We start from the raw sequence: 25,059 nt of genomic DNA, 5'->3' as shown, positions 1-25,059 counted from the left end.
TGGAAGTACAGCAGGCTTTCCACCATTTCACAGGAACTTTATCTGCCACAGAAAGCTGCAGCAGTAATTTACTGCTTGTCTTTCTGCATGTCAATGTTACTGGGTACAAAGGCATAGCACTGCAGTGTGGACCATGGCACTTCTGACATCCCATAAATACCACTTTACTTAGAATAATGTATCTTTAAGCTGTGAATGCCTAACCTGTGGAATTATTAAGAATATAAGCATCTCAGTTGTGCAAACCAGAAACATATTTCTGTAAAGTTTTACTTTATGATGTACCATAACGTGCATTCAAACGATGAATGCACAAACTTATTATATGAATCATGCTTTGCAAAAAGTTCATTAATATTTAGTAGCACCAGCACAAAATTTACTTGTTTAGTCTAGACCATTGTGATTGAAGATGAAAACCTGAATGATAGTTTATTTGCTTGTTAAAAAATTATTTACCCTGTGTAAATTTTGCAAGGTTAGGTCATACAGCTATCCTCACTATTCCCAGTCCTCTCCTCCACCCACCAAATCTTTTTTATTCACAAGTATGAGGTATGATGCCATGCCTGTGAATTTTAGGCCTTGTCTACACAATAAAGTTGCACTAATTTAACTAAAGGCTAGTCTACACTGGTAACGTTTTATTGCTCAGACTAAAAAATTCTCATAACCATTTTATTGAGAAGCTTTGGCACAAGAGCTTAAAATTTGGCAGAGGGATGGCCGTAGTGTCAGGGATGTGTCTTTTGCTGGTCCTACCAAAATTCATCCACATATGATAAAGTTATAAACCTTTGAATACCAGGGCCACCCAGAGGATTCAGGGGGCCTGGGGCAAAGCGGGGGAGCTGCGGCACGTGTACTCACCCAGCAGCGGTCCGGGTCTTCGGCGGCATTTCAGGGCCTGGGGCAAAGTGCCCCACTCCCCCCCCCCCCCCCCCCCCCCCCCCGGACGGCCCTGCTGAATACCTTCTGTCTGTGTAGGGTGACCAGACAGCAAGTGTAAAAAATCGGGACAGAGGGTGGGGGATAATAGGCGCTTATATAAGAAAAAGCCCCCAAAATCTGGACTGTCCCTATAAAATTGGGACATCTAGTCACCCTATGTCTGTACCAAGCATGCTGAATGTAAGAGATATATGGGCTGAGCAGGATTTTTCCCACAATAGCTCTTCCTAGTTGCTGTGGGCCACTGCAGAACTGAGAGCAGGGAGACTGCCTCTTTTGTGCTCTCAATGCTCCCCCTGCTGTCACACAGGTTGCGAGGATAAGGAGGAAGCAACCTGTCTTAAATGCAAAGTAGTAAGAAATGGTGTGGGAAGAGAATGTCACGAGGTGGGTGAAGAAGCTCATAGTTGGAAGTGGGTTTGATAGGAGCAGACCGAGGGACATACTGGCCTCCGCTTCCCGCAGCGAACCGCAGCCACTGGGAGCCGCGATCGGCCAGACCTGTGGACACAGCAGGAAAACAAACCGGCCCGGCCCGCCAGGGGCTTTCCCTACACCAGTGTCGTCCCAAGTTTGGGAAACACTGACATAGAGGATAACAATATTACTGTTATGAGATACTCTGTTAGCTCAAGTGGTAGAGAACTCTGCTATGGATCTAAGGGTCTGAACCTGCAGATGGCCCAAGTTGAGGGGCAGTACTGTTCCAGATTATGACATTTCTGTTTTTGTTTTTTTAAATTGAGTAATTACGATTTTAAAAACATACATTAAAAGAACATTAAGATTGCAAATTTAAGCACTAAAAGTTAGGAAATGCCACATTAAGTTTACTTGTGCAATCTTAATTCAGTCCCCTTGTGCACATGCAGTGACATATGTTCTTTGGTTACATGTTCACATACAATTTTTTCCACAAGATCCTCTGCCTTACTCAGTGCACAGGATGAGACTGTGTTCTGGCATTGAAGCTTGTAGGTTTGTAGTTACTCCTGGGAGAATTCTGCACCACTGTGCTATGCAGAATTTCATTTTTCTCTGCAGAATTGGTGCTGCAGAGCTGCTGTTCGCCACTAGGGGCTGCTAGACCCAGCAAAGCCCTGGTCTCTAGCTTCCAAATACAGGACACTGCTGAGGAGAGGGGAGTGTGTGGGTGGGTGGGTGGAGCTGGAGGGTTCCCAGCAGCTGCAGTTCCTGGAACACCCTGAAGAAAGAAGGCAGCATTCAGGAAACTCTGTACAAACCTAGGACCCAGCATCAGGCTGTTTCTCTCTCTAGATCCCTGGGCTCTGGGAGTGTAGGGGGATGTGGGTGTCTGGGATAATTGTCCCTGCGGCTGGGCTCAGGGGGTGTAGGAGGATGCAGGTGTCTGGGGGGGGGGGGGGGGGGCGCCCCGCGGGCTTGGTTTGGGGGGGCGGGGGGGGGGGGGTCTTGAGACCAGAGGGGGAGAGTTTTCCCCCAAGATGTTCCCAGTTAGCACGTGTGACACACCCAGACTGAGGCATCCAACTAAAACATAACAGAGAAACAGGAACTGGGTTGTCATAGGGGTTTCTTTAACTTGCTACTGCTGGGGGAATCTTTTGTTGTCTGTATTGTTACAGACATAGTTGCTGACAGGTATTTTGAAATAAATTACCAAAATAATTGAAACTGGTGTGATTATATAGTGTTATTTTGACAAATAAAACATGCAGAATTTTGTAGAATTTTAAAATACTGTATGCAGAATTTTTAATTTTTTGGCACAGATTTTCTCCAGGAGTATGTAGTGAAGGAACTTGTTGTCTATAGGACCCCAGAGTTCCTATGTGATGCTAGTCAAGTCACTTAACCAGACGTTTCACACTTGAACGCTAATTGTGTGTTCCTCATTTTCTGAGTGGCCAATGTGAGACACCTGGGGCCAGATTTGCATAAATGCTGACTGTTCACAGCTGGAAATGAGGTGGATTAGACCTGTGCCTTGAACATATAAAGTTCTATTAAAATGCTAAGTACTCTGAAAAACCAGGCCTTTGGTGTCTTAAGTTGGGCTTGCAAAAGTAGTGGACACTTTTGACAGTTTTGGCCTCAATCTCTGTGCTTCAGTTCCCCAGTTGTAAAATGGGGATTGTAATATCACATAATCTCATATGAATGCTGTGGAGCTAAATTCATTAATGTTCGTGAAGTACTGAGACACTATGGTGAGAGCAACATTATGGCCCAAAGCACTTCCATATTCACATTCTTAATCTTTGTACAAAATATGCCTTGTTAGGTATCATTTGAAAACTAATAATTCACTGGTCAACAATATCATGGTGAAATGTATGTAGCAACATGATATGTAAAGATATGTAATCCCCCAGTATGATGATACTAGCACATGTTCAAAACAGACAACCCTGCCTCAGCAAAAGTTGTTAAACACGTCTATCCTAAATAGGGTGACCAGATAGCAACTGTGAAAAAACGGGACGGGGATGGGGGGTAATAGGCGCCTGTATAAGAAAAAGTCCCCAAAAATGGGACTGTCCCTTTAAAAACGGGACATCTGATCACCCTAATCCTAAACAAATGAATGTGTGTTTACCTCAGTTTACAGATAAGTGGTAAATAGAACCATCAAAACAGCAGGAAGAGGAGATGGCAGGAACGAGAATAATTTGCATTTCAGCAAACACAAGTGCGGGTAGATGGAGCATGGAACTTTCCATGCCGCCTTCCTCACAACTTGAATGAACTTTACTTTGAGGGGGTACCCTTCAGAAGAATTCATTTCAAAGATTAAATCTACTATAAAAGGAAAGGTGCAGTGAATCCCAAATTATCTCTTTCATTAAGAAGACAAAATAACCAGCACCTTAGGGCCTCTGGAAGAGATCCTGACTGAAATGAGAGGTCAGCCACATCTTGCTGGCAGATTGTGGGGTGAGAACCGTCATCTTGAACAAAGCCTTGAACCAAACCTTGATAGATTAAGTTTTAGACTTTTAGATGTGCGCTTTTATTTTTACTTGCTTGTAACCATTTTTAACTTTGTCTTTTATATGTGAACTCACTTAAAATACTATCTTCTTCTTCGAGTGCTTGCTCATATAGATTCCAATTAGGTATGCGCGCACCGCGTGCACGGCTGTCGGAAAGTTTTACCCTAGCAACACCCGGCGGGTCGGCTGTGGAGCCCCCTCGAGTGGCACCTTCATGACGCTTGATATATACCCCCGTCGACCCGGCGCCTCCGTGATGGTCGTTGGAATTGTGGAGTCTTGCTTCGCTTGCTCTCCACTCTCCCTAGCGTTATACTTCATAGTTAATAGTTAATAGTTGTTAGTTAGTTATAGTTGTTTTTTACTTAGTGTTAGTTGGGTTGGGGGCCTTTTCCCCTCCTCCCCGTTTCTTCCTCTCAGGCTCATGCCCAAAGCTCCGGGATTCAAGCCCTGCAGTTCCTGCTCTAAACCCATGCCAATGGGCGACCCCCCCATGACTCTTGCCTGAAGTGTCTGGGGGAGGCTCATCAAGCAGAGAAGTGCAGGATCTGTAAAGGGTTTCATCCCCGGACTAAAAAAGAGTGGGACTTTCGTTTGAAGCAGCTCCTCATGGAGGCGGCTCTTAGCCCTCAGCCTCCTGTGGCGCGCCAAGACCCGGCACCAAGCGCATCGGTGTGCAGCACTCCAGCGGCGGCAGCGGGAGCTGCACTGCGGTTGGACTCAGACCGAGACCCACAGCACCGGTGCTCCCCGGCACCGCTTCCATTCTCCTGGCCAGAAGCAGCACCGGAAGCCGGAAAAGGGTGGCCTGCCTCTACAGAAGCCAGCTTCCCTGGAACCGCCCGTGGAGACGCATCCCAGAGAGGAGCATCTAGGGGCACAGGCTGCGGGCCCGGCACCATTGACTCCAGTCCCGAGAGGAGAGCCATTGACTCCAGTACCGCCCGACCCACAGCATGCCAGCAGTCCAGCTGCCATCTACGCTGGACACTTTTGCGGCTGCAAGGGACCTTATTGCCATGATGGCAATGGCATCCCCTCAGTGGCATGCCAAGGCCCCAGTGCCTCCGCGCACGGCACCATCTCGGGGCAAGCCGACCCTGATTCACCCGTCGGCATCGTCGGTTGAACTACGGCACCAATTCTGCTCTCGGCACCATTCCTGCTGCCGCTCGTAGTTCTGGCACCGGTTGTACTCGCAGCGCTGCTCCGGCTCCTGTTGCCGATCCCGTTCGCAGTGCCGTTATGCCCGCCGGTCATCGTTGAGGAGCAGATCCCGGGCTCAACACTGTTCCCGATGCTGGTCAACATCTCAGCACCGGTCCAGGTCCCAGCGCCGCTCCCCAGCTTCATCGCACCGTTCCCCGTCACCTTGTCGACGTGCACCGGCACAGATCCACTTGGCACGACCTTCTCCCACCTGGACAACCCTCTCCCACCCACGGCCTCCTCTTCCTCATCACCTAACGAGGTGGTGGCAGGTACTGCAGTCTCCGGTCCCCCTCCAATAGACCTCCGTGCCCACAGGACCTCCTGCGCAGGGTGGCACAAAACATGAACCTGCAGGCGATGGTGGAGTTGGAGGACCCCGTGGTGGACATCCTGACTCCGGAAGTCCCATCAAGGGTGGCCCTGCCCCTTATCCGGACCATCCAAAATAACACCACGACGATCCGGCAGACCCCTGTGTCCATCCCCCCGATGGCCAAGGGGGTGGAGTGGAAGTACTTTGACCCGTCTAAGGGGTATGATTATCTGTTCACCCACCTGCAGCCCTGTTCGCTTGTGGTTGCCTCTATGAACGAAAAGGAATGGCATGGCCAGCAGGCTCCAGCACCCAAATCAAAGGACGCCAAGCACCTTGATTTGTTGGGACACAAAGTATATTCTACGGGGGCCTTCAAGTCAGGATCGCTAATCAGCAGGCACTCCTGAATCGTTACAATTTTAACTCCTGGAACTCCATGCTGAAGTTTAAGGAGTCCAGGGAGGAGTTTGCGGCTTTGGTTAATAAGGGCAAAACAGTGGCATGGACCTCTTTGCAGGCTTCGGCCACATGTACTTTGTCCTCGGGGATCGTGATGAGGCATACCTCCTGGCTGCAAGTCTCCGGCCTGCCCCTGGAGCTTTTGCAGACACTGCAGGACCTCCCCTTTGACGGAGAGGGCCTGTTCTCGGAAAAGACAGACTCAAGGCTACATAGCCTTAAGGACTCCAGGGTGACAATGAAGTCCCTGAGCATGCACACACCGGCTACCCAGCGGAAACCCTGCAAGCCTCAGCAGCCACAGCAACGATCGTATCCTCCTCGGCTGAGCAGGATTTCTATAGGTGGCGGGGGCGTAATGGCTTGGATAAACTATTCCCAGCTGAGTCGGAGCTATCTCTTACTTTTTCTTTAACTTGAGAAAATCTTGCTGGTATCATAGAAAAGATGATTATGAGTGTTGCTGTCTGTCTCTTTGTGTCCCCAACCATTGAAAAGAGACTTGTTTGGAAAAGAGAATCATATTAAAAATCAAGGTGTCAATTCCAGTCAAAGCCCTTTCCATGGAAAGGCATGTATTGGATATGGCTGTGTGGTGGTTTTTCCCCCCAGTTGTATACTTTATTTTGGATGTGTCTTTGCTTATTTCATGAAGGCCTCCTGCCCACACAGTTTGATTCTTTAGTTCCTTCTTAGCACTTCTTCTTTAGAATGCAGCAACATGGTACATTTGCTTGCAGATTTTGAGACACTGATCAAATTATTCCATCTGGAATACTTTACATAGGCAGACGTCTCTGTTGATTTTTAAAAAGCTGAATGATGTAGGCCCTGGCAGTATTTTAGAACTCCCTTTTGTGCCTCTTTGTGTTTAGTCTCTCTCTCTCTCTCTCTCTCTCTCTCTCTCTCTGATTGTCTAGGTACTTACCCTCCATCTAAATAATATCTCAGCCTCTTTCAGTATTTAGAAATGTAAATAACAATAATAGTTCCCCTTTTACTGCTTTCCAGAATTTCATCTTCTGGGATACTTCATCAGTTCCTGTCTTGTAACAGTGCCAACATTACATTTTGACTTATTTTCATTTTATCTGGAATACATTTCATACCCTTGCTTTCTCCAACAGCCCTCCTATCACTGGGCTAGATACACTTATCTGCCTCAAATGGTGCTTCACTCTACGAGTAATCTCAGTGAAAGCTGTGGTACCAGAGTCTGCCCCACAGCGTTTTTCTGTGAAAGTCTTTTTTTGCTTTAGTGGTTTTTAAAAACTAAAATTATATATGCCACTTCCTGGGAGGAACCTCATAAGCAATGTTCCCTCTAATATTTTACATCCATGTGCGGAATGAATTTTGTTATGTGCACCAATATGGAGGTGATGTGTGGCAGGGGTGGGGCCGAGGGATTTGGAGTGTGGGAGGGGGCTCAGGGCTGGGGTGCGGGGGCTGAGGCCTCTGCCTGGGGGGTGGAGGCTCTGGAGTGGGGCCGCGGATGAGTTTGGGGTATGGGAAGAGGCAGAGGGTTGGAGTGCAGGGGGGTAAGGGCTCTTGCTGGGGGTGCGGGCTCTGGGGTGAGGCCGGAGATGAAGGGTTTGGGGGGCAGGCTGCCCTGGGGCTGTGGCGGGGAGAGAGGACTCACTCCAGCCCTTTCTCACCGCAACAGCTCGGGGCCGGGGGAAAGGATTCCCGCCTGTGTGGCCCTTGATAGCCATGCACTTTGAGGGAACTTAGCTCATAAGGTACTTTGATGGAGTTTTGGGGTACTTTTAATAATAATTAAACAACATTTAATGTTAATATCTTTAAATCTCAAAGAAAAAGCTTTTTACTGACAGAGATATGTGTGGGTTCTGCAGAAATGGTTTTCCACAGCCACCCAATCAGATATGAGACACAGGATAGCCAATCATCATATATTTTAGGTGGAGGAGGGGCTGAGTGTAGCACCCTCACTGTTGGACCCATCTCCCACGCACGCATAACATTGGTTGGTGATGTGTTGTGTAAAAATGGCTGAACAGGAATGTACCTCCCATAAATATATGAAGTAGGCTAATGAAATATCTTCATTCACCCTCATGTATGTTGTTATACTTAAAATGTAGTGTGACAGCAGTACTGACAGCATATGGGGCTTGGCAAGATGAAGACACCCTTTGCCGTCCACAGTCAAGGAACTATGATGTGATTGGAATAACAGAGACTTGGTGGGATAACTCACATGACTAGAGTACTGTCATGGATGGATATAAACTGTTCAGGAAGGACAGGCAGGGCAGAAAAGGTGGGGGAGTTGCATTGTATGTAAGAGAGGAATATGACTGCTTAGAGCTCTGGTATGAAATTGCAGAAAAACCTGAGAGTCTCGGGATTAAGTTTAGAAGTGTGAGCAACAAGGGTGATGTTGTGGTGGGAGTCTGCTATAGACCACCAGACCAGGGGGATGAGGTGGACGAGGCTTTCTTCCGGCAACTAGCAGAAGTTACTAGATCACAGGCCCTGGTTCTCATGGGAAACTTTAATCACCCTGATATCTGCTGGGAAAGCAATACAGCGGTGCACAGACAATCCAGGAAGTTTTTGGAAAGTGTAGGGGACAATTTCCTGGTGCAAGTTTTGGAGGAACAAACTAGGGGCAGAGCTCTTCTAGACCTGCTGCTCACAAACCGGAAAGAATTAGTAGGAGAAGCAAAAGTGGATGGGAACCAGTGACCATGAGATGGTCGAGTTCAGGATCCTGACACAAGGAAGAAAGGAGAGCAGCAGAATACGGACCCTGGACTTCAGAAAAGCAGACTTTGACTCCCTCAGGGAACTGATGGGCAGGATCCCCTGGGAGAATAACAATGAGGCGGAAAGGAGTCCAGGAGAGCTGGCTGTATTTTGAAGAATCCTTATTGAAGTTGCAGGAAAAAACCATCCCGATGTGTAGAAAGAATAGTAAATATGGCAGGCGACCAGCTTGGCTTAACAGTGAAATCCTTGCTGATCTTAAATGCAAAAAAGAGGCTTACAAGAAGTGGAAGATTGGACAAATGACTAGGGAGGAGTATAAAAATATTGCTCAGGCATGCAGGTGTGAAATCAGGAAGGCCAAATCACACTTGGAGTTGCAGCTAGCAAGAGATGTTAAGAGTAACAAGAAGGGTTTCTTCAGGTATGTTAGCAACAAGAAGAAAGTCAAGGAAAGTGTGGGCCCCTTACTGAATGAGGGAGGCACCTAGTGACAGAAGATGTGGAAAAAGCTAATGTACTAAATGCTTTTTTTGCCTCTGTCTTCACAAACAAGGTCAGGTCCCAGACTGCTGCACTGGGCAGCACAGCATGGGGAGGAGGTGACCAGCCCTCTGTGAAGAAAGAAGTGGTTCGGGACCTTTTAGAAAAACTGGACGAGCACAAGTCCATGGGGCCGGATGCGCTGCATCCGAGGGTGCTAAAGGAGTTGGCGGATGTGATTGCAGAGCCATTGGCCATTATCTTTGAAAAATCATGGCGATCGGGGGAGGTCCTGGATGACTGGAAAAAGGCTAATATAGTGCCCATCTTTAAACAAGGGAAGAAGGAGGATCCGGGGAACTACAGGCCAATCAGCCTCACCTCAGTCCCTGGAAAAATCATGGAGCAGGTCCTCAAGGAATCAATTGTGAAGCTCTTAGAGGAGAGGAAAGTGATCAGGAACAGTCAGCATGGATTCACCAAGGGCAAGTCATGCCTGTCTAACCTAATTGCCATCTATGAGGAGATAACTGGGTCTGTGGATGAGGGGAAAGCAGTGGATGTGTTATTCCTTGACTTTAGCAAAGCTTTTGATACGGTCTCCCACAGTATTCTTGCTGGCAAGTTAAAGAAGTATGGGCTGGATGAATGGACTATAAGGTGGATAGAAAGCTGGCTAGATTGTCGGGCTCAACGGGTAGTGATCAATGGCTCCATGTCTAGTTGGCAGCCGGTTTCAAGTGGAGTGCCCCAAGGGTTGGTCCTGGGGCCGGTTTTGTTCAATATCTTCATTAACGATCTGGAGGATGGCGTGGACTGCACTCTCAGCAAGTTTGCAGATAACACTAAACTGGGAGGAGTGGTAGATACGCTGGAAGGTAGGGATAGGATACAGAGGGACCTAGACAAATTAGAGGATTGGGCCAAAAGAAACCTGATGAGGTTCAACAAGGACAAGTGCAGAGTCCTGCACTTAGGACGGAAGAATCCTATTCACTGTTACAGACCTAGGGACCAAATGGCTAGGAAGCAGTTCCGCAGAAAAGGACCTGGGGTTATAGTGGACGAGAAACTGGAGTCAACAGTGTGTCCTTGTTGCCAAGAAGGCTAACGGCATTTTGGGCTGTATAAGTAGGGGCATTGCCAGCAGATCGAGGGATGTGATCATTCCCCTCTATTCGACGTTGGTGAGGCCTCATCTGCAGTACTGTGTCCAGTTTTGGGCCCCACACTACAAGAAGGATGTGGAAAAATTGGAAAGAGTCCAGCAGAGGGCAACAAAAATGATTAGGGGGCTGGAGCACATGACTTATGAGGAGAGGCTGAGGGACCTGGGATTGTTTAGTCTGCAGAAGAGAAGAATGAGGGGGGATTTGATAGCTGCTTTCAACTACCTGACGGGGGGTTCCAAAGAGGATGGAGCTAGACTGTTCTCAGTGGTACCAGATGACAGAACAAGGAGTAATGGTCTCAAGTTGCAGTGGGGGAGGTTTAGGTTGGATATTAGGAAAAGCTTTTTCACTAGGAGGATGGTGAAGCACTGGAATGGGTTACCTAGGGAGGTGGTGGAATCTCCTTCCTTAGAGGTTTTTAAGGTCAGGCTTGACAAAGCCCTGGCTGGGATGATTTAGTTGGGAATTGGTTCTGCTTTGAGCAGGGGGTTGGACTAGATGACCTCCTGAGGTCCCTTCCAACCCTGATATTCTATGATTCTAAGGTTGCCAGAAGATTTAACCAATGGGGGAGGGGAGACAGGCTGAACCAAAAACAGTATATACAGTATTGTCAATAGGAGATGGATTAATTCAAGAACCTTTCCTCTACTACAGGAACCCTGATTTCTGTTCTGTGGGTGAGGTAAAAAAAGAAGAGGATGATTTTTACAGTGCATGAATGCTAGGCAAGAATTAGGACCCAGGTGCATACATCCTGAAAGCACTTAGCTACAGTAACAGATTTTACTGAATACTTGTACCTTCTGATAGGCTACTCACATGAATAATGCATTTCCATTTGTAAGCTTTTATTGACTAAGAATTATCACATCATTTCAAACCATATGGCACAGGGTTGTCCCCATTTTGGGCTGCTAAATCCTGGAGACCGTTTTATATGTAGTTTGCTGTACAAAATAATCTCTAACTAGTGTGTTTAAAGTTGATAAAAATGTGCATGCGCACACATACGCACACCTATATTGTATAATGCAGTTGTTGAAAAAAATATTTATTAAAACATGGAGCTCCCCAGTATCCTTTGTGAACATCACTTTGCATAGTGTTTTGGGAAGATTCCACTTTTGGCTCTAGTCTCTTGCTCACTGGGCAGACACTGGAAATATCATGCAGTAGTCGTCAGTAAGCATTGCAGATGATTTAAGTGTGAATAATGATGAGGTGTGTGTGTGTGTGTGTGTACATGGTACTGATATTAATTTATTAGAAAACAGTGTTATGCAACAGGAAAAATACAGAAAAAAATTACTTCGGAGGGATGTAAGTGGATAATATTGTTTGGTCTGGTTTTGGTTTTATAGCACACAGAAAAAAGGCATTAAGGGCTCAATCCTATTTGCTTGCGAGATTGGGACCTAAAGGTCTGCATAATTCCATTGTGCTTCATCTTTTGGTCATCAGTAAGTCAGACTTGAGTAACTGTTAGGGTAGCATGGGTAACGAATAAAGGTTCAGTTTTGATCAATAATGTCTTCTATGAATAATACAGTATTATAAGTAGAAATATATTATATATGAATAGTATTAAAAGGTGCACCTAAGGACTTTAACCCTATAATTTTCCTCTTTGAAAATTATTATATGAAAGGTCTGGCTTTTGAAAATACTATTGTTTATTTTTCTCTGTTTTTCCCAGCCTTTTTAGTTTGACCAGAGAAGACAAAAACAAACAAGTATTATTTTTCTAGGACATATGAAAACACTGGCTGAAATCCTAGCCCCACTGAAGGCAATAGGAGTTTTGCCATTGACTTTCAGTGGGGCCACTGATACACCCAGAATGTCTTGTTTCTTCTTCTCTTTAAGGCAGCAGTTAGCTAGCAGCCATTATTCCTAGAGATGTGCTTGATCTCATTGATGTTACTGATGCATGAACAAGGTTTTTTGGCATGGTAAAGTACTGAAGTTGTTAAATGAAAATAGCCATATTGATTTGCCACTTCATTCAAAATTAAAGGCAAAAAATCAGCCTAAAAGGACAAGAATTTGTACGAGAAGCAGGAGGGAAAAAAAACCCTAAAGTAAAAATAACTTGGTAAATGTACTTTATAGTAATATATCAAAAGGAAGTACACACACAAAAATAAATCACAGTATATGTCTGGGTTTTAAGATTCAGCTACTTCATCTATAGGTTGAGAAATTTGCCATAAGTTGTTGCTGGCATCCTGGATATGTTCTTAATAAATGATAAATTAATAAATAATAAATGTAAGAACTTGAGACTTTTACAAATATTTGATATGTAGCTGAGTTCTTAGCAAATAACTGAAACTGTTTTAATTTTTTGTTTCTAAAAAAATTAGTAAACATAAACAGCTACAACTTGCAAAGAAGTTGGAATCTGGTTTTCATAATTTTTTTTTTTTTTTGGCAGAAAGGAGATGGGTCAAACCACATTAGAGACTGATATTTCACAGACTGAAGCTGTCCTCTCCTGTCACTTTTTTGTGGATGGGCAGTGTCTGATGAATGGAAGATATTAATCTGTCAAAGATATGCTTATCTGATGCAGAGAATAAATCATTCCCTGCTGTCATGTTATAACCTAAAGGCATTTGGTATGTAGGGACTGTCATTTCCTAGTATGATGCTCCCATTCCATATTGGATAGGTTACACATGAGGGAATGAATCTTTTTTAGGTGATGTATTTATTTTCTACGAGAATTACATTAGGAAGTTGCTTGCTTCTTTTGCCCCCGTTATTACTTATTTCTGTAGGTCCTGTTGACTCTTTTGGAATCTAACACACATTAGTACTGTTCTCCATATTCTCTCCGTCTTTGCAGTTTCCTTAACTTTTACATAATACGTGGTGTCATGTCATGCAGTGGAAACCTAAAGAAGTTGTTTGTAAAGATACGGAATTTCTCAGTTAGTGTTCTTTTTCACATCCTATTCTGAACGGGGGTGTGGTGTTACTGCACACAGTTAATGAGCTGTCGTATTTCAACGGCTGCATTTCTTTGGTGGTTGAACGAATTCTTATAAATGTGAAGTGTACTTGGCGTGCTGTAATTGTGAAGTATTGCACAGTCATTTTATTTAATGGCTTGTCCACTCCCACGATTGAACAAATAAAAAAACTGCAGACACGCACAGATAATATACATCCATCTCGTGCATATAAAAAGATGGATACCACATGCAAAGTGCATCCCATACTTGTAAAAATGTGTACAAACAGCTCAAAATCAGTGGTGTTTTCACATTTGTTCTTCATACAATGTGTATTTTAAAACATTTTAATAAAAGAAGTGCTGTATATATTAACACCCCTTTTTGTTCTGTTTGTGTCTTGGTGCAGGTGGAGGAGGGCTGGTGGGAAGGAATTCTGCATGGAAAGACTGGCATGTTTCCTTCCAACTTCATAAAGGAACTTTCTGTTGATTCTGATGATGTGGAAATTGCACGGGAGGAACAACTAATAAAGCCAAGTAAGGAACAAAGTGTTATCAAGTCAATCTGTTTTTCCTCTTCTTGTTTATTGACTTGCTGGTATGCTGGGATCGTCTTATCTCTTGCTTGGAAGAGTTTCAGAATGCCTTGTTCTAAAGCTGGTGTCAGGAAAAGGTTGGTTGGCTGTTGATGCTATAAGGGTATTAGCACCTTCCCCTTAATTATAGCACTTTGCATTAAAGACCAATCCAGCTACAACCGTGAAGGGCCCAGGAAATGATGCCATTTTATAACTTTAGGGCTTCTATTTCATAATGAAAATACACTACCATTTTGTCCTTACATGCAGTAGCTGAACAAAATTACCAAAACGCCTATACAATGGTTTTACTTATTTATTTTAGCAGGGGGCTAGGAGTGCCGGCCTTATTCAATGAGTCCTCCTGGGTATTTAAGGATTCATAATTATTGGTGTGGGACATGCGGCACTTTCTCCCTCCAGGTGCTGAGCATGCTACTTCCACATCCATCATTCCCAATCCCTGCTAGCCAAAGGAGCAAAAGGCCAGAACTGGGACTCAGATTTGGTTCTCCCACTGCGCCATCCGCTCACCTGGATTTTCAATACTGCTGCAGGTGAAAAGCATGTTTGGTAACTAAGTTTGCAGTAGTGTCAGCTTGGTAGTGGATTCTCCCAATTTGTAACTTTTTCCTTGATGTAAGGAGAAGAATAACCTGAGTCATAAATCTGCTCCTGTATGAAATGGATACTCCTCTGTCTTGCTGCGTTTCAGTTTCTTCAAGTAAAGATTCTTGGTGCTATCTCCAAATTCTGTGGTCACTAGATCCTGTATTTTAAAAATATTCCAACATTATTTGCATATTTTAGCATAAGTGCATATTTACCTGATAAGTTGCTCCCTGCCAGGCCATATGTTGTTTGCAGCATTTTTAATATTTGGTCATGCGGTGTTCTTTTGAGACCTGTACAGGAGTTAGGCACAACTGGATGAAGTGTGATGCTTTTGTGGGACTATGCCAAACTTTTAAACTTGCCAAACGTGAACAAAATCTTTATAATACACTTATGGATGAGAGGTGAAAATCCAGTAGTTCTGAATTTTTTTTAATTGAAAATGTCTTAACGCAACATTTGTTTGTTTTTTTACTTAGAAAAGATTTGTTGTCTTTATTCTATGCCACAGAAATAAGGTTGTTTAAAAAAAAAAAACTAGTGTGGTGTTTGGAAGAGGGTTTTTCTAATTTCTTATAAGGACAGGTATTAGTGACCTACTCTATATGCTTGGGGTTGGTATGATCTTCGTAGAGAATGCTGCTTCATCTCAAATTAAACTGCTTTAAAAATATTCAGCAATTTAAAGAGAGGTGCAGGGGGGAAATTAATATCCAGGAGTAATATTGAAGTTGCATGTTCCAATATGTAGGCAGATTACACTTTAAAATTACTACTTGCAATTATAATGTTTTCAGTATAAATGCAATGAAGTTTGATAGAATTAATCCCAATTTGTCGATAATATTTCACAAGTTAATTCATAGACGCTTCAATTTGGAATCTGTATTTTATCTTCTAGATTCTACACTGATGGGTACTTTATAAAAATGTTTATAGGTAGGTAGATTTACAGGATGGGCCCCCCTTTTCCTGTACGAGAGGAAAAACATTCCTTTTCTTTACTAATGTTTCATTTTAAGTCTTAAGTGTTCACTTGTTATGATAAGTGTCCCAGAAATGGCTTTAAACAGATTTGACAAAGGAAAGTAAGTGTAAATTATTTATATCCTTTCAGTTCTGTCCATAATGACAGAGGTAGCCAATTTAGTTAAGTAATCAGATTGTTCCCTTGGGCCTCTTCACTTGATAAAACCCTACCAATTACAAAATTCATGTTAAAGGGACATCATCAACATAAAAATTACATCTGTCTGAAATCACTTGTACCTTCTCTCCTAAGTAATACCTAAGATTACTTTATCTGAAAGAGGGTGAGAGAATGTTGTTTTTTTCATTTTGTGTAAATTGAATATTTGAATATGCTTAGTAGCTAGCCAGTTTCACTGTTGTTCATGTGGGTGTTTCAGACAGCAGCAAAATAGTTTTAAAATGGAAAAATATTATGAAGCCACAAATAGAGGCAAAGGGAATACAGGGCGCAGCTGTAGTCCCTGTAATTATTTTTTAGAAATTGACAATTTCCAAGTTAACATTATCCCTTTAGGGGCCGGATCCTGTACCATTGAAGTCACTGGGAGATTTGTTCTCCATTTTAATGAGTCCAGGATTGGAACAACATGGAAGTTATGCATACACATTCCTCCAAGGGAGCTAAGGAGTGACTGAGTTCTTGTAATGGTTACAGCTGTTACCTCATCAATGCATGGCCATTTATAAGGCTTTATCAGGTACCTCAATATGTATATTAAAAATCTATACATTAGATAGGCATTAGGCACACACATCAGTGGGAAAATGCCACTTAAAATATCCATATTTACTATTTTTTCAGAAGGAAGAGTTGTAGATCAAGCAAATATAAATACATCAGGAGACAGTATGTGACTTAACTTAGGGATCTAATTTCAGGCCTCCAATTCAGCTCCTTGCTTGGAGGAAGACAAGGGATGTTCGTGCTGCAGTTTCTTGAGGGATGGTAGGATCATGTAGGACTACAACATCTCTAGGCTTTGTAGCAGCTTGACTACACTGCACCATAGAGTGGACTACAGGTGTGAATTGCAAAGTACACCAAAATGTTGCCATCTAGCTGCCCTGTGTGGACACTACTGGCACGAACTAAAATGTATCTAGTTCGCATGAATGCAGTTCTATTTGAAAGAGGACTGTGTTAATGCTAACTAGGTACTTTATAGTTCATTCCAGCAGCATCCACACAGCACAGTTATAGCGCAACACTATGGTGTACGCTGCCATTCAGACCGCTGTCATCCACTCTGTGGTGCAGTGCAGACATGGCCCAGGAGTAGCACTGATTGAGATGGACTATATCTAGTGATTATAACACAGGACACTCAGAGTCAGATCTTAGATGTTTACTCTGGATGACAGACTTGTATCCCAATCATGCAATCAAGTCTGTGTGGCCTTGGAGGTCAATGGGGATCTGCACAGACTCAGATCTGCCCATGAAGATCCAGTTGCAGAATTGGGGAGTTATAATGTAATCTGGGGCAGTGACTTAACTCTGCTTCCCCACCTGAAAAATGGGTACAATAATACTTATTCACTTTTATAGGTCTTCTATTCAGTTTGCTTAATCAAGGTTTGTAAAGCAGTTTGGGATCCTCAGGTGAAATGGACTGTAGAAATGCAAAATATTATCATGATTTGGTTTTTAATAAGTCTTATTTACTGTCTCTGGAGAGAGCATTGTCCAGTACCACAGATCAGACAGACAGGGGCAGTGCTCAAGGCTCTCAGAGTGGAGAAAGTGCAGAGGGAATAAGGTATGTCCTTGGTGCTCCAAGAGAGGTTCTGATGGAATACCACCCCCTCTCCTCTATGTAAGAAAATAAAATATAAATTATGGGAATTTGGGGCCATCTCTTTTTATTTATGCGGTGTTCCTTTTTTAGGACAAGCAAATGTTTTGTAGTAGTTTAGAGAAGTGACTTGGATTGAGGAATCCAGAATCCTTTTCTTGGATACTCTATTTGGAACTCAGTTGGGCCCAGTTTTTCAGAGGGGAGAAACTGTAATTCCCAATGAGTTCTGGGTGCCTTGACATTTTGGAAAGTAAGGGCCTCGCAAGATCAGAGATCATTTAAAAAATGTTTGGCCCATCTATAAAATGACTGTAAAATCCCCCCTCCTCAAAGATGCATTACAGATAGGGTGACCAGACGTCCCGATTTTTCGGTGTTTGTCCTGCGTCCCAACCGATCTCTGGTCGGGATGCAATTTGTCCCGATATTTCGCTCTGCCAGCAGCAGCACTCGGCTTTTTTTTTGCTCTGCCGGCAGCAGCACTTCATTAAGGCTTGATTTTCATACCCATGCTCACATTGAGTAACTCTTTATTTTTCCAGGAGTCCTATTGATTTCAAAGTGTTGTTGTCTGTTGGTAGTAGATAACATCCACAAGTTGTGTATGCTAGATTTCTCAGATGTCTTAACATTTGTTTATTTGGTTTTAGGATATTCTGAAATACCACAGCTTCTCATTACAGCTTAACAAAAAATCAGGAAAATTGTCATGTGTAATGAAACTGAATATTATAACCTAATGAATGAAAGTCATATCTGAAGGGGGTGATTTCACAGTCATTTTAATATGCCTGTGGCAATATCACAGCATTTAAAGACTACTGGATATATCTTGCTATCTCTTTTGTGTGTGTGTAAGTTAAGATATGACTAGGTCTAATTTACTATATTGGATATTTAAAAACATATTAGCCATGGTCGCTAAGAAATCATGAGTGCTAGTACTAAGATTGATGTTAGTCTCTGCAGCTAATGATTTAGTTAGGCAATGTAATACATCTTAACTCCTTTAAATTTCAGCTGTCTCTTCACTGTCATGTAGCCAAACATTTCCTTCTCTGCTTTCTTAACAGCGGAGTGAATGTTATAATAGATTTCACTTAAAGATGATCTGGGAAGGGGAGGAAGGGCTTTGTGCCTTTTTTGTTGTTGCTTGCTTATGTAGACAGATGGCGATGGATGTTTTCATTGGTATACTTTTTTCTGTCTGTTTATTACAGTATATATACAGTTCTAACTGTTTTTTTCCCTAGAAGATGTTTTGGACTACTGGAGAACTGGTAGGACTATGACAGAATGATATGCAATGAAATCTGTATTCGCTAACATGTTAGCTGTCTCACTGTAAACAAACAAACAAACAAAACCCTACTTTTTTTTTTTTTTTTTTTTTTTTGGCAGTAAAGGCATAGCCTTAATCAACTGAAATGGGAAGCAGTCTTTGTTCAGACTGTTTAAAGCTCTTCAGGTTTTGTTTGTTTTTTTGTTAATATCTATTTAGCTCAATAAACCACTGGGTTAAAAAAATGTCTTTAAGAGTCAACATGTCATCCCTTCAGTTAAGAACTGTTAAAGTTCATAATCAATATCTGAAACCTTCAATAAGTCCCTCAGCAAAACATGTTGTTTTTGATATTTCTAATGGTATTTCAGTGACCTGCCAGTGAAGTATGTCTAAATCAGGGGCATGGACTGGCATAAGTAAGTACATCAATGCAGTGATATTGATAGAATTTCCCTACTATAGACAGGGCTTAGGGCAAAAAACAAACAAGAAAAAAATGTTTGAAAAGTCTTTTCAGGCTGTCTTTAAATCTCAGATAGAGACAAAAAAGGAGACGCACATTTTTTCTGTTCATTCACACATGTAAAATAAAACTTTATGGGCCAAATTTTCTCTCATTTGGCCATCAGAGATTATGGGAAACAATACATTATATAACTCAACCAAGGTAGCTTTAGCAAAATCAAGAGAGATTTCCCTATCTGACATAGATGCAGTGAGAATATTTTTAACTTCATGTACAGTCAGTGCAGCTAATGGTCTCATTTTGCTAATAGAACTCTTAAAATGTTAGTAATTGAAAGTACAGATTAAAAACTCTTCCTCTACCTTCTTTTTACCATCATTCGATCTCTCCTTCCCCTCTTCTGTTTCCTCTTTCCTTCTTTTCTTTCATTTGCTGTCAGGAAAGTCTGCCTTTCATGGGACAGTTCTGTACAGAGTGGCACAAGCAAAGATTGACAGCTACAGACGCTATAACAGTGAGTGTATTTAAAATTCAAGAGGCAATTTTAAAGATGAAGTCTTACTCCTCAATATATGTTTGATTCATCTACACTTGTAAAGTGTGTCACCATTACTCACTTATGGCTGCACTGTAGATGTGTCTGTGAGCTAACTCTTATTTGCTGCTGACAAATGCCATGATTGTAGTGTAATGAGAAAGTGTTCTCATTCTCTCTGTGCATGTATGTGTGTATATATCTATACAATGTATGTGAGCACGCAACAAGCTGTCAGTTGTGTTCTTTTTAGGCCATAGGTGTGGAGTGGGATGCAAAGCCTTTGGTCTGATGATTTCAGCCATGTGAGACGTGTAGGTTTCTGGAGTGTAACCATACTCTCTGAAGTGTGTTGTTGCTTTTACTTATAAGAAACTTGCATGCAACGATTGTTGAACATATAAAATATATTTTTCTTTAAAGAAAAAAGTGTAAAGGAATTTTAAAGAGAAAATCCTGCGTTCTTTAAAAATGAAATAAATTACATTTGATTGTGCACCCGTCTTCCTGTCCATGATAGCAATTCCTGGCAGCATTATGGCTTTATATACTGTACCGTTAAGGAAGAAGGTAAAAGATCTGTTAGTCTAGGCCAGTTTCTAAGCACCAGTCTGCTCACTTAATGTTCAGGCTTTTTGCTCCTCTATCCTGGAAGCATGGTGTGCATGTTTCATTCCACATGCTTTCCTAATATTCCTCCTTTCTTTTTCTCCTCCCACTGCAACTCTAGCTCTCAGAATAAGGCAGAAAATACGAAGATGAAAGTCAAAGACACAGATGGGCAGAGAAGAGAGGAGGAAAGGAAGACAGAAATCCCCGGCTTCTCACAAACTGCTCTCTCATGCAGAACTCTAGCAACCAGAGATCAAGTATCACCACGACAACCCCCTGGGCTTGTCCACTGTCACTCTCTGACTCTAGGGAAACAAGTGGTCAGTACTTCTGCCCTACGCAGAGGTCTCATGTTTATCTTGGCATGTGCTTCCCTCCAATGCAGCTGTCTGCACAGGACAATGCTCCCTGGTCTTCATCCTTCCCCACCCTTACTCTGCCCGTCCACATAGCTGTGGGTTGCTGCTCTCCCGCCTCCCAGAGACTCTGGACCAGGTACTTCCTTTGTCAGTGGACACTCCCTCTTACACTCTGAGTCTGCCGGAGCAGTAGTCCCCTGCTCTGCTGCCTCTCATCCACCACAGTTGTTTTTTTAGTGACTGGAGCTTTTACCATTCCCCCTTCTTCCTGGATCAGTGCAGCTGCTGGTGTTCAGCTCCCAAAAGAGGGTGCTGTCTCCTCAGCAGTGGCTTCATGGGCTGTCCGTTTGCAGGCATTCATTTCTTTTTGTGGCTCCTCTTTCCCATTCATGTTTCAAAAATGCTCTCAACCCAGCTGGTGCAATCCACTTGGTCTGTGGTTCCTCTGCCTTCTTCCTTGGTGGCCCCTTCTCTGGTACTTAGTTGTGAGGTCTTCTGTATTCTTTCAGATTCTTCCCATGCAACTTCCTATCTCTGTGATGCTGCTTTTGACAATGCTAGACTTACAGGCAGATCCATGGCCTCTGTGGCTATCCATTTGTGGATTTGAAGCTAGAAAGCTGAAAAGAGGTTCCTACAGATAAGCCTCTTTAGGCAGGTTGAGACAAGGCAAGAATCTGGTCTCCCAAGTGCTTTCAGAGATGTCCTCTTGTGATTCGGTGCCCAAAGGGGGTATTTCATCACTCTTCCTCCTATTTCTCTAAGCAGCTCATCTTGCAGACAAGACTCCTTCTCTATACTGACTTTTACTTTCTCTCTTCCAGAGCGGCCGTACTGAGGCTGTGCTAAACCTGCCTCCTCTCATATCCTACCCAATGGCTTTTGGTTTTAGCCAAAGTGTTCTTTTGATTCTTCAGGTGCTCATTCCTCCATTTTCAAACCCTTTGGACATCTCCACAAAGATATTTTTATTTAAGAAAGCCTATTTAATTGTAGTCATGATAGCCCACGGAATGAAGGATTTGAGTTTTATTATTATTTCTCTCCTGTTCCTGAAATCTTACTTGAAAATAGGACAGTTCTTTGACTTCTCCATGAGTTAATTTCAAAAGTAAATTCACACGTATATATTAAGGAACTCACTATTCTTCCTAAAACGTGTCTTGATTGCCCACTTTCACAGCAGAGGAAACTTCACTCCCAGGCCTTCAGGCAAGCTCAGAAGTTTTTACCTCTCCATTGTATTCAAGGTTTTATGAAAATCAAGAGTTGCTCATTTTGTTTTGAAAGTCATAATAAAAGGGGGACATGAATATAGTGGATTAAAAATTGTTTTCTGTTAGCCTATGACCAGGCTAAATTACCATGTCCTAAAATTGTTAAATGCCATTCAGTTAGGGTGCAGCAGCACTTTTTGAGCACCAAGGACTGAGACACTGCCACTGAAATTTGTAAGATCATCTCCTGGCATTTATGTTCAGCATTATCTTTGGACCTCTCCTCATCTGCTGACATCACTTTTTGGCCATTAGGTATGGCCAGCTCCACTATACAGTAAGCCCAACTCTAGCATGCTGGGGAAATTGCTGCTGCTGGGTAGGATGGTTGAAGAGGGATATACGACAAAGGAAAATTACTCACCAGTAATTTTGTATATCGCCGTTCTCTCTTCTCCCATCCTACGTTCCTCCTGTGCCTCCTCAGAGAATACTGCTTGGAATTGTTTTATTTTTACCATCTTAATTTCTCCCTCTCTCTCTTTTCCTTTCTTTTCCTCTGGAAGTGCTGTAACTGAAGGAAGTGGACAGATTGGCACGTATTTAATGCCTTGATGGACAGATATTTTGCCTTGATAGGTGGAGCAATAATGCTGTCAGTAATAGCTGCTGTTTAGTGTGATAGAAGAAGACAGGATTGCTACAAACAGAATTACCAGTGAGTAACTTTTCTTCTGTGCTTTCTACTCTTCCACCAGTTTACACATTTTTTTTCCTTTTAAAAATATTTTCTAGTCCTTGAGTAACTGTTGGTCAGAGTTCAAAGAAAGCAATACATGATTCATTACCTATTTGTAATATGAATACTATTGAAATATCTCATCATATGAACAAAGTTAATGCACACAGTTTTAAAAAATCATGAATTTTAGCAAATTTAAGGAGAGGTTTAACCTTTTCCATTTCTCTCCAATGTCTCTTAACTTGCTTACAGCATTTGCTTACTAAAGAGAAAATATAACTAATACACAGATGCTACAATGTAAAGTAACATTTGAGGAAACAACAGTGCTAAAATTTCGTGAGGCACAATTTTCCTGAATAAGAATTAGCATACTGAGAAATGTTGCCTCGAAAACAAATGTGCAGATGGAGAAAGGGAAAAAAACAGTGGTGGAGAGGAAGAAATGCATAAAAAATCCTTCCAAAGATTCAGGAACCCACCCGCAGAAAATGTTTTATCATGCTCATAATAGACCATTTTTTATGGCTGTCAGGAAGAAATACTGTTTGATTGTGGTTGTTACAGGTCCCTTCATGTAGTGTAAGCAATGTGTTCCTGCAGCCACTCAGAACAAGAGGGATGAATATAATTCAGAAATCAAGACGGCAGCAGGCAGAAGCACAGTAAAACCAGTCTAAAATGAAATTGTGAGAATACTCTGTGACCGTTTATAGGGAATGGAAAAAAGCCACCAGCTTCAATATTGATGGCCCAAAATTCATGCTAAAGAGAATTCAGAGTTGTGCTCACACTGCACGTCTAATGCATGCTGCTCCGTGGTGCAGGAAACCACTCCCCTTTACCCTGCATGATTTCTTGCTAAGGCATAAAGAATTTGGGGCTGCTTGTCACATAGCAAGAATCATTGTGCTAAGGAAAATGAACATGCTGAAAGGAAATGACAATGTTTGGATTACAAAATTACATCTCCTGAAGGAATATATCTGATGATAATAAATAAATGAATGAGTAATGCAGAGGATAGACTAAATTTGCAATTTGTATGTTCTGTATACTGCAGCAGAAGCTTTTTTAATTACTATTTTGCTCTGGTTATAAAGCATGTGTTTGTTTTTCAAAATGTGCATTTATAATCATAACATTGTTCTGAACCAATATTTTAAATCAAAGTTTCATATAAACTGCTTTTCCTTTTTTTTAATACTACTGAGAGGCAGCATGAAACTAGCATCAGGGAAACACAGGATATTCATAGAAAACAAGGCCAGAGATGAGTGCTGGGTGCACACACACACAAAAAAAAAAAAATCATGGTGGGCTGTGTGTGTGTGTGTGTGTGTGTGTGTGTGTGTGCGCTGTGTGCCTGCTCTCTCCTGCTTGCCAGTCGGAAGGAAGGAAGGACCCTTCCTGCTTCACTTCTTGACAAGATAATCATCTGGCTGTCACCATGGAACCATCCATCCCATGAAAATTCACCAGCCAAGAGTTCCACAATCCCATGCTGCCAATCTCTGCTAGAGGGGAAGAATATACTTCTTCCCTCTCTTCCTATCTTCCTTAAAAGTCAATGGGGGTGAGAAACAAGCTCCATTTACACAGTTCTCCCCTTTATCCCATTAAACACAGCTGACAGCATTTCTCTCTGGATGCCAGACCAAATTAGGAAAATCTCTTAGCTGTCTCAGGTGTTTGCCTCTGAACAGCTGACCTTTATACCACTCGGTCTAGTAAAGCTTAGAGGGCATCGGGGAGGCAGGGCGGAAACATTCTGCCACAGTTACATTTGGGGATTTTGCCAATACCATGAAATAAAGAGTAGCAGTACAGAACAAAGAATAAAAATGAAATTGCTAAACAATACATTAAAAGAGAATTTTCTTTGAAGCTTGAAAACGTGTTTTTTTTTTTTTTTTGGCCTTTTCATTTATTTACATTTAGAAACAATTATTTTCCCTGTGTTTTGAATAGAGTTAAAACAAAAATAAACAGCTGTGATAAAATTAACATTTTGAGCTTACACAACCCATTATCAAGTCTGAATATATCTTTGTGTTCCAGAATCCTGGACTGATGCCAGCACAACTCGGGGAATATTGTTTGTTAGTGAATTAAATCTGGTGGTCCTTCTAATCCCCATTTGTGCTAATCTCAAATCCACTATAGTTTGGCACAATTTGGAGAGTTTGCTCTAGGAAGACCTCAGACAAATAGCAAGAGTGTTATAGGTCAAGTCTTGAAATGCCTTGACACAGCTGTGGTTTTCTGAGAAAGAATTAGGTCTGAGCTGCCTCTAGAGATAGTGTTGTTAAACTCTTACCTGTATGAGTACTAAATTGTCTAACACATTTATAGTGTAAATGAAATAAATAGCAGACAATACTAGGGCTGTGAACATGTTTATACCATTTTATGTATGTCTGCAGTCCCCTACTTTCTCATAGATAGTAGACAAAGGTCTAGCTTCCTAGAGTCAGGTTTGGGAAATTTAACTTCTTGCTGCTGCTCCTCTCCCAGTTTCAACAGGTTAATGTTAATAGTGGGCAGAAC

At 42.4% G+C, this 25,059-nt stretch overlaps 1 protein-coding gene across 4 annotated transcripts in view; it reads left to right on the top strand.

Annotated features, from left to right (window-relative positions):
- Positions 1-25,059, top strand: part of LOC112108242 (SH3 domain-containing kinase-binding protein 1) — a 379,159-nt gene that overhangs the window by 216,568 nt on the left and 137,532 nt on the right. For all 4 annotated transcript variants that reach the window (XM_026648747.2, XM_026648750.1, XM_029910794.1 and 1 more), the window contains exon 5: positions 13,677-13,806. In XM_026648747.2, the coding sequence (XP_026504532.1) occupies positions 13,677-13,806 (130 nt within the window). The remainder of the gene's footprint in view (positions 1-13,676; positions 13,807-25,059) is intronic.

The sequence above is a fragment of the Terrapene carolina genome, unplaced genomic scaffold, assembly GCF_002925995.2.
Source record: "Terrapene carolina triunguis isolate 2854851 unplaced genomic scaffold, T_m_triunguis-2.0 Scaffold22, whole genome shotgun sequence".
NCBI lineage: Eukaryota > Metazoa > Chordata > Testudines > Emydidae > Terrapene > Terrapene triunguis.
Note: the sequence above shows the minus strand (reverse complement) of the source record. Positions and strands in the feature narration are given on the sequence as shown.